Source organism: Ochotona curzoniae, unplaced genomic scaffold (genome assembly GCF_017591425.1).
Source record: "Ochotona curzoniae isolate NIBS_2020 unplaced genomic scaffold, NIBS_Ocur_1.0 contig_1221, whole genome shotgun sequence".
In the NCBI taxonomy this organism is placed as follows: domain Eukaryota; kingdom Metazoa; phylum Chordata; class Mammalia; order Lagomorpha; family Ochotonidae; genus Ochotona; species Ochotona curzoniae.
The window spans coordinates 25,679-35,459 of record NW_024464993.1 but is presented as its reverse complement, the minus strand read 5'-3'; the positions used below and the strand labels follow the sequence as shown (position 1 = coordinate 35,459).

General features: G+C 52.6%; 1 protein-coding gene across 2 annotated transcripts; it reads right to left on the bottom strand.

The window, feature by feature from the left end:
• Positions 1-3,980: 3,980 nt before the first annotated feature.
• On the bottom strand, positions 3,981-8,018 carry LOC121167099 (class I histocompatibility antigen, Gogo-B*0101 alpha chain-like). 2 transcript variants are annotated; one of them, XM_040996486.1, is made up of 7 exons: positions 7,851-8,017; positions 7,328-7,597; positions 6,884-7,159; positions 6,012-6,287; positions 5,804-5,923; positions 5,395-5,427; positions 3,981-5,254 (listed from the first exon to the last, which is right to left on the bottom strand). In XM_040996486.1, exons 1-7 carry the CDS (start codon positions 7,921-7,923, stop codon positions 5,211-5,213), a joined length of 1,092 nt encoding a protein of 363 aa, XP_040852420.1. In that variant the 5' UTR covers positions 7,924-8,017; the 3' UTR covers positions 3,981-5,210. The 2 variants fall into 2 exon arrangements, with proteins under 2 accessions (XP_040852420.1, XP_040852415.1); XM_040996481.1 differs by having other exon boundaries at positions 3,981-5,427; positions 7,851-8,018.
• Between the last annotated feature and the right edge of the window lie 1,763 nt (positions 8,019-9,781).

Here is a 9,781-nt window from a genome sequence, read left to right as displayed (position 1 = left end):
CTGTGTCTCCATGTTTGTTCAGGGGCCCAATGATTTCAGCCTGAATTACCAGGCCACAGGAAAAGAGGTGGATGGGAAGTTGAGCAGCTGGAACATAAACCAGTGTCCATAAGGTATCCTGTTGTTTGCAAGGTCAGGACTTTAGCCATTAGTTGCGCCATGTTCTCTTTCCTGTTTGTTAAAGCTTATTTATTTTTTATTAGAAAGCCAGATTGTACAAGAAAAAAAGAGATCTGTATCTTCCCTCACTAAATGGTGCACTGGCCATAGCTGAGCTAATGTGGAGCCAGGAACCAGAGCTTCCTCCTAGTCTCCCACTCAGGTGCAGGTTTGCAGGCTTTTGGGCTGTTCCTGTCTGCTCTCCCAGGCACAAGCAGGGACTGAGGGGGAGGTGGAGTAGCAGGAACAGGAACCAGTGTCCATGTGGGATGAGGTGCTTGGGGGTGGAGGATCAGCCAGTTGAGCCAATGTGCTGGACCAGTAATGTCTCCATTTTCATTTCTGATTCTACTTATCTTACTTATCTGAGCTTTTCTCAAAGCTTTTGCTTTTGGTTTGGTTTTGGTTAGTCTGGTTAAATATTTGTCTATTTTATTTAAAACCAACCTATATTTTTGTTTACTTTCACATTTCCTTCATTTCACTTTCATTTATTCTGGTCTCTCTCCTCCTGCTAATCTGGGATTTGGTTTGTTCTTGTTGCTCTGTGAACAATGACCTTGGTACTTTTATTGGGATCACATTGAATCTGTAAATTGCTTGGGACACCATGGACTTTTGGATCATATTAATTCTTCTCATTCAGAATCCTGAAAGATTTTCCCCATTGTTTGTGTGTCCTGTTCTTTCATTGAAGTTGTGTGACTTTCACTGTAGAGATCTTTCACATCCTTGGCTAAACTCACCCCAAGGCATTTCACTTGTTATAGCTGTTGTGAATGGGAAGACCTGGTTCACACAGGGGCTGAAGCACATGTTCTCATGTGTCTGCCTCTCAGAGATGTGAAGTTCAGCTTCCCCAGTTTCTGAGGGAGCAGGAGCGTCTCCTATCAGATCCCCCGGGGAAGGATTCTGGGCTCCTGTCTGATCTGCTGCAGCCAATAGCCTGAGGAAACCAGAGCTGGGATTGAATTATGGCAAATGTCCTCCAAATAAAAACAACTTTTCCCTGTGAATGTCTGTACCCTTTATTTATTGTCGTAAATGTTTATTCTCTTGCTTATTCAGTATTATAAATTCTTTAATAGTTCCCCTATTATTTTTAGTTTTCAGTGGATGAGGCCATCCTAAGGGCACATGAGTGGAGACAAAACTGCCCTCACTTGTTCCTGGGAAGTGAGCCAGTGGAAGGGAGCCTATCGTGGGTCTGTCAGTCTCCATCTGCCAAACAGACGAACATAAACTTTGACAAGAAAGACTCTGCAAGGAAAGCTCCATGGACACCTCTAAGGAAGGGTCGGGAAGAGCCCCTGGACTGGCCATGCAGTCAGCTGCTGGGAGGGGCTGCAGCCCAGCTCCACGGGGACACAGAGACCCTGACACCAGGATCCTTGTAGACCTTGTGCTCATCTGGCTGCCCCTCTGTGACCTTGGTGTACACAGCAACAGGAAGTACAATTTCTGCCTGGGGTCTGGGAGTTTTTACAGGACATGATCCAACCTGGGAGGAACACTGTGCAAAACCTCAACGTTGTAGCCACTGCAGTCAGAAGAGCAGGTGACCAAGGTGGGAGTTGAGGGCAGCTGGTTTGGGAGGTGAGGGCAGTGTCAGGGATGGGCCTGGAACCTGCGGGTTGGACACTAACTGCAGGTGTCCCTGCCAGGATTCAGGGCAGGACTGCTAGTTGGTGTCAGAGAAGCAGACACCTCCTCGGAGAGAGGAAAAGCCCCTTCCTCACTGACCCATAGAAAGAAGAATTCTGAGAAAGAGTCAGGAAGTGAACCTTGTCTCCTCTGGAGCAAACAAAAGTATTTGCATCACACCACAGAGCTGCTAAATGCAGGACACCCAGGCTGTCAGCATGGACTGCAATCCTAGTGCATGCCCAAGGTCAGGGTCAGGGTCAAGGGTGTGAGCTGTGCCCTCTGTGCCCAGCAGCAGGGCTGTGGTTCCCAGCTGGGACCAGCCAGGGTGAGGCCATGGATTCTGCTCCTGGCTGTGCAGCCTCAACTGGGTTCTCTGCATTTCCTCTACCTTCATCACAAAGCCAGGCGCAGGGTGAATTTATAACTCCTGGATTTCACTGTGGGCTTCAAGGCGTGAGAATCTGTGTGGGGCACCATGTGACGCAGCAGGATGCCAGGAGGTTCCGTGTGTTCAGCTGTGGCCTCTTCTTGGACCTTCTCCCTGGGATAACCCCTGGCTGAGTGGACACCTTGTGTCTCCAGTGTCCTGTGTCATCAATGACCACCTGTGTCCTTTATTTCCTCCGTGATGGAAAACCATGGATGTAGGCATGGGCACTGTGTACAGGAGTGGAAATGCAGCTTGGGACACCTGATCCCATCTCAGTGTTCTGGTTCCACTTCTGGCCCAGCGTCTGCCCAGTGCATGCCTTTTGAGGTAGTAGATTATGCACCTGGACTCAGTTCTGGGCTCTAGGCTTTGACTTGTCCTGTCCCCAGCTGTGTGTGCCTTTGGGGAGTGAGCCAGGGGATGGGGGAGCACACTCTTTTTCACAAATATTAAAACATTTTCGAATAAATAAATATAATTGTCTGATCCCTCCCCATCTCGAAATGTTCTCAGTTCACAGGTCCAAGGGTTGCAGTGTGAGTTACAGTGTGGTTGAACGTGGGCGCTCTTAAGAAAGCAGGTGCCTTGATTGATGTTCACTGTAGCTGTGTCCGGATGTGAACACTGGAAACTGAAACACCACAAGCTGAGACTGCAGTGACTGCCCCTCCCCCCTGACATCCCAGCTAAACAGGAAGGTGTCCAGTGAGGGTAGGGTCTCCCTGGAGATCATACAGCTGAACTGGACTTGGGATTCCTTACCCACCCAGCACCTTGATAGAGTCCTGCCCAGCACAGCAGCCCCAACACAGTCAGAGGTGTGGCTCAGAACTGGGTGCCTCTGGTTCCCACATTCTGTGCCTGGGAGATCCTAAGTGAAACCACTCCAAGCTGGGCCCCCTGCACCCAAGTCTCTGCCAGAGTGGCAACTTACTGTGTGGCCCAGGGCCCAGGTGTGTTCAAATGACCATTTGCAGGGGAGGCTGAGGCCCACATGGGAGTCCTGTATTCCCTTTGGCTGCCATAGTGTGCTGGGGGGGAGGGACGGGCAGTGCCGTCATCACCCACCAGAGCCACATGTAGATGCCCTGCCCACTCCAGACTGTCCAGCTTCCTAGTGCCCACGTAATCCCCTCAGCACGTCTCAGGTCCCTGGTTCTTTCTGCAGCTGCTTGCGCTTTAGCCTTGGTTTCCCTCACACACTTAGCCTTGCAGGTCAAAGACTCAGTCTTGTGTCCTTTTTCATCACAGTCACTCAGTCCATGGGTATCCCATCTCTACTCTTGACTGCAAATGTGACACAAGTGGAGTCACCTCCCCAGTGTGTCTACTGCACAGACATTTCCCCTCATCACCTGACTCATGGTCACCGCCAGCCCTGCAGGTCACGTCTCACCAACATCCTGGCTCCCACTGCTCCTGCACTGAATGCCTGGTGGTCCCTCCTGGGATCCACCCTCCCAGGTTGCCCTTCTCCTACGGTGATGCCATCCCCCCATGGCCTGAAGCTCTGGGTGTCCTCCTAGCCTCCTCCTCTTTCCCTGGATGCAGTCCACAGGAAATGCTGTGCATCCATCTGCAGAAGGATCCAGAACCTCATTTCTTCCACCCTGCCCAGGCCCACACCCACCATAGTGACTGGCATCCCTGCCTGGACACTGCAGGAGCCCCTAGAGCTTTGTATCCAGCCTCTCAGCCCTGTCATGATGCCGCAGCCAGAGTGGACCCTGGACAGGAGAAGGTGCACACGTTCTTCTGCTCAGAGCTGTCTTGTGGCTCCCACCTCACTCAGCGCCAGGGCTGAGCCTTCCAGTGTGTGTGAGGTCTGCTGGACGGTGGTGCCCGACCCAGCCTTTCTGACGGCTCCCTGCTCTGTATGCAGACTTGCTCCTACCTGGGGAATTTGTACTGGCCGTCCCCTGCCTGCACAGCACCTGCCCAGACACCTTTGACGGTGACTCACTGTGTCCTCCCAACTTTCCTCAGGGTCATCTCCCTTAGTGCAGTGCACGCTGAACATGGTGGCAAGAGAGCCAGCTGCCCCAGCCCTCACACCCACTCTGGACCAACTTGCCCTGCACTGGGTCTAGCCCACAGCAAGGTGGGGGTGAGTGATGAGCATGTTGCACCTGCCCTTCTAGACCCTGTGGTTCATTAGTGAAGCCTGAGACAGAGGTTGCCTGTGGCCGCTGCAGAGTGGGATCCCCTTCCTCTGGTGTCCAAGAGATCTGTGCTTTCTCACACGTATCATCTGCCCTCCTGCTTCCCTCCCACACTGCCTCCTGCACACACAGGCCTGAAGGCCACCAGAGCTCACACACAGGACGAGCAGGTGCAGTCAACAACACTAAGGAACAAAATGGACATAGGAAGATGGGAGCCCTGGGCTGATCCAAGTGTGTTTTGACTGTTCTGGCCTCCTGCAGCCTCCACTATTTGGGTCCATGAGGCAGGGCAGCCTGGCCACAGCTGAGTCCTGTATTGGCAGGTGTTGATGGGCACGACCTACCAGACAGCCCAGGACACTAAGGCACTGAGCCAAGTTGGCAGTGACCACGACAAAACCTGGTGGGCTGAGCAGTGCATGGACACAACCCTGTTCTCACCCAGGGCATCCCAGTCTCTCTTGTCCTACCTGCAGCTGACTCAACATAGCAACCACATGGCTTCTGGAAGGTTCTTGGCGCTTCAGTTTATTTGCTCTGCAAAATTTTTGGAATTTTTCTGATTTAATTTTCTTAACCCCTTGTGATTGGAATTGGAAAAAGTGAATTGCTGTTCAGATCTGCACAGGAGAGGACAAAACTGTAGCAGGTGCACCTGACTTGAGACAGGGACAGAGGCTCCCACACTGGGCTGGGAGAGCCAGGCTTCCACCTCACACTGTGCCCACAGAAACACAAGGAATCCCAGCTCCTTTGTTTCTCCTCAGACCCACCATCTCTCTGGCTCCATCCCATCCAAGGCTCACCCTTCAAACTGTCAGAGAGCAGTCAGAACCCTGGGCTCTGTTCCCACCTGGGAGAACCAATCAGGACTTGGTGAGAGTCCTTGGGGTATGGCTGAGGGAGGAGCTACTGGGTGGGCAGGGCAGCTTCTCCATGGGCATCTAAGGGTCTTGGGGACGCCCTCACCCTCAAATATACCCCAGTGCTTACCTGCAGCCCTAGTGTAGCTTGCTGCTTCCCCACCTGTGAGAGAAAACATCTAGTGAGAGGCAGGGAGAAGGCAGGGCCTGAGGACTGGCTCATCTCAGAGAAGATTCCAGAACTGTGGCTACAGACCTAGGAAAGGGTCAGGAGGTGCCTCTCCTGGAGGTGTGTCCTCAGCTGGGATCTTCCCCTGACCTGGGGCTGCTGGAACTCAGGTTCCTGTGAGCAGAGTCATCCCTGTGGAGTGTTTGTTCTCCACCTTCACTTGTGCTTCACACCAGAACCAATGTGAGCACCAGGGGCCCAGCTGGGAGTGCAGGTGTGTGTGCATGGTGCTTCCCAGGAATGGGGTGGCAGACCTTCTCTTTTGGAGACAGCAAACTCAGACACAGATACAGCCCTCACCCTGCCCTACCTGAGCACTTCCTCCTAATCATCTTCATCACAGCAGTGACCACAGCTCCAATGAGCACAGCTGCCACGAGGACCAAGCCAGTGATGACTCCCCACATGGGCACAGTGGGCCGAGGAGGCTCTGAGAGGGGAAGGGAAAATAAGGGGCTTTGACACCAGGTCTCAGCCCTGCCCCTGCTGAAGGCTCTGCCCCTCACTTCCCTCCTTACCCCATCTCAGGCTGAGGGGCTCAGGCAGCCCCTCATGCTCCACGTGGCATGTGTATCTCTGCTCCTCTCCAGAAGGCACCAGCACAGCTGCCCACTTCTGGAAGGTTCCATCTCCTGCAGGTCTGGTCTCCACCAACTCCATGTCCTGGGTCAGGTCCTCCCCATCTCGCTGCCAGGTGAGTGTGATGTCCTTGGGGTAGAAGCCCAGGGCCCAGCACCTCAGGGTGGCCTTCTGGTCAGAGACTGGGTGGTGGGTCACATGTGCTGTGGGTGGGTCTGGGGGGAGATTTGGACAATTCATGCCTTTCATGTTTTTCATGTGACACTAAATTTACACTCAGTGACCATCCTGAGAATGGACAGGAGGACAGGGATGTGGGAGAGCATTGCAAGCCCAGACCTGGCCTGGATAAAGACAATGGGATCATCTGTTGTCTGCAAAGATGTAGACAAAGAATCAGGTATGGTTCAGGCTGGGAGAACCCGGGTCTCTTATTGGGTGAAAGGGATTTGGTCTTGTCCTGAGTGGAGGCTGAGAGACTGAGAAACCCTGGGGTGAATCCTCCCAGTGCATTGGCTTGAGGTTGGGGACAGGCCTGGGAGGGGTCACAGCTCACAGGACCCAGCAGGAGTCCAGGGCACCAAGAGGATTCTTTTCAGATTTTTCTATGCCTGCACAATCCAGGTCCTTCTTCCACACTGAGGAACGTGTGGGTATCTGGCTCTGGACCCAAAGTCCAGGAGGACATCCCTGCTGTGGTCATGAGGAGAGGTGGACACAGACCTGGCTCCTTCTTTCCTCCCATCCTGCACAGCCCCAGCCCCAACCCTAGGGGATGTGGGCAAGGGCAGCCCCTACAAGCCTTGCACACCTGAACGCTGTAGTGTCTCCTGCCCCAACTCCAGGAATCTGGTTAGCAACTCTAAGCACTCCCCCTCCAAGTAGGCCCTGAAGTCTTCAGCATCACCATCAGCCTCCCACTTGTGCTTGCTGATCTGAGCCGCCATGTCGGCTGCAGTCCAGGTTTGCAAGTCCTCATTCAGGACAATGTAGTCCTTGTTGTCGTAGGCCCACTGCCAGTACCCGCGGAGGAGGCGTCCATCTGCCCCGACTTCGCAGCCATACACTTTCTGGAGTGTGTGAGAACCTGTCACCAGTCCAAGGTTAGCCTTGGCCACGCAGCTCCGCCCCCGCCCTCACCGACCCGCTGGGATTTCAGCTGAAACCGAAAATGAAACCCGGTTGATCCCCGTCCCCGCGGGCTCCTCCCTCCGAGGGTCTCCGAGGCGCCTGTGGGAGGGGTCGGGTCACTCACCGTCCTCACTTTGGTTGTAGTAGCTGCGCAGGTTGTTCAGGTCCACGCGATTAATCTGTGTCTGCTGTTTACCCCGCTGTGTGTGCCTGTGCAAGTACACCTGCTCCACCTGCTGCATCCACGGCGCCCGTGGTTCTGCCCTCGGGTTCTTGGCGTCGCTGTCGAAGCGCACGAGCTGCGTGTCGTCCACGTAGCCCACAGCCATGAAATGGGGCTCCCCGAGGCCGGGCCGGGACACTCCGGTGATGAAATACATCAGTGAGTGGGAGCCTGGAGGAGAGAGGGGCTGGAGTGGTACCCTGGGGTCCAAGTCCGCTGGGGCAGCAGAGAAGGCAGGGTCCTTGGGGTTGCTAAACAGTAAAGGGTCAGTGAAGAAGGGACTGGGTGAGGCGATGGGGGATAAGTAGAAGTGGGGACGTCTACAGGGGCTGCGGAGAGGCGGCTCCCGGGGTCCTGTGTTCCCTCCGCGCGCTCCCCTCGCTCCTGCCCCGCAGAGCCCGTCTCCCTCCCGACCCGCACTCACGCTCCAGGGTCTCTGTCAGGGACAGGCCCACCGCGAGCAGCAGGAGGGTTCGGGGCAACGTGGACCCCATCATGGAGAACTAAAGAGACTTTTCCGGGAACCTCCACACCCACTTTATATCCGGGTGGCGCTGATTGGTTCGATCCGACTTTGCAGCCTACCTGCCCTGCCCACCGTGTGTGACATCAGGAACCCGGGAGGTGGACTGAGGTTTCTGTTCAGACTGTCCCAGTGGAGCTGAGAGCCAGGGCTGCCCCATCTGAGGCTGGGCTGGGCAGGCAGGGCTGCCCTGTGGCGTCCTCTGGTGGTTGGTGGGTGGAAGAGGCCTCGGGTCCTTTCTTCAGGATTGTGTGTGCCAAGGCAGATGGCTTTTCCAGAGCTGGGGGGGGGTGGGGGGGGGGAGAGAGAAAGCTGCACAGGCTGACACTGAGCCTTCATCCAGCTCTCCCCCGTGGGTGACAGGGATCCAAGCACTTGGGCATCTTCCATTACTTTCTGTGATACAGCAGCAAGCTAGACAAGAAATGGAGCAGTTTGGACTCAAAGCTGTGCCCATAATAGATGGGTGTTGTCAGCTCAGCCTGCTACCCTACAGTGTTGGCCCTGTTTGCTTCTTTAGCGGCCACATAAAAGGGTGAACAGGAGACATCTGTGTTCCTGTCTGACTTCATTTAACATAAATGTCTTTCAGCTCTATCCATTATGTCGCAAATGATATTATTCATTTTGACTAAGACTTCTTTGTTTGAAAGACAGAGTTAGAGAGAGAGAGAGAGAGAGAAGAGGAAGAGAGGAGAAGAGGGAGAGAGGAGAGGAGGGTAAGAGAGACACATTGTTTCATCTTTTGCTCATTTCCCAAATAGCTGCATGGCAGGAGCAGGGCGGGTCTGACGCTAGGGTCTCCCATATGGGTGCAGCAGCCCAAGCACCTGGGTCATCTCCCACTGCCTTCCCAGGTGCATTAGCAGGGAGCTGGATCAAAAGCAGAGGATCCAGGACACGAAGTAGCACCTGAATAGGATACCAGCATCACAGGCAGAGGCTTTACCCACTGCACAAACTGGGCCCTTATCACTCATCTTTTGATAATCATCCATCAAGCTGCATGAATTGATACCTTATTGCTATTCTCCTCTTCCTCAGATTAGTAGGTTATTTTGTCATTTGAATATTAGAAATAAATCTTATAATGTGGATTCTGGATCTGTCACTGGGCATCTCTGAGGTCTGATTTTTTATCTGGGGAACTGTTGCTTTCTTCCACACATCAACTGCATCGAATTAGTGCTGACATCCTTGTTTCTTTTTTTACAACAACGGGAAGAAAAGAAAGAAATTAATACCATGAAGTTAAATAACATGCTACTGAATAACTACTGTGTCGCTGAATAAGCGAATATCAAGAACTTTCTTGAAGAAAATGATTCTACCATGTGATCTATGAAGAGATGCAACTAACCAAAAAAAAAGTCAAAATCCATGAGATATGGTTTCCGCCGATCTCTGTTGGTGGAATGTGTCTCCCTTAGGCAATACGTAGATGGGTTTTGTTTTTAACCCAGTCTACTAATCTGACATTTGATTGATGAGTTTAATCCATTCACATTCAGGGTTAATACAAATAGGTGGTAATTTGGTTTTGTCATATTAGCAATGGGTTGTTCGTTGATTTAGTCTTCTGTTGTTATTTTACTGAGATTTTCTTCGCATTTGCCTTTGGATTTGGTGAGTGCTATTCTTTTTCTCTGTCAAGAGAACATCTTTGAGTATGAGCTGTAGGGAAGGTTTGGAAGAGGCAGATTCTTTAACTTTTTTTTTTTTTGACTGTGGAAGAACTTTATTTCATTTTCAAAGAGAAAGAAAAGTTTTGCTGGGTAAATTATCCTGGGCTGACAATTTCTTGCTTGTAGAATCTAAAATATGTTGCTCCA

Coding starts and splice junctions, on each gene's coding strand:
- LOC121167099 (XM_040996481.1), bottom strand. CDS start 7,923: ATGATGGGGTCCACGTTGCCCCGAACCCTCCTGCTGCTCGCGGTGGGC. Junction 7,598..7,850: donor CCTGACAGAGACCCTGGAGC/GTGAGTGCGGGT, acceptor TCTCTCCTCCAG/GCTCCCACTCACTGATGTAT. Junction 6,288..6,883: donor GGAGACACTACAGCGTTCAG/GTGTGCAAGGCT, acceptor ATCTCCCCCCAG/ACCCACCCACAGCACATGTG.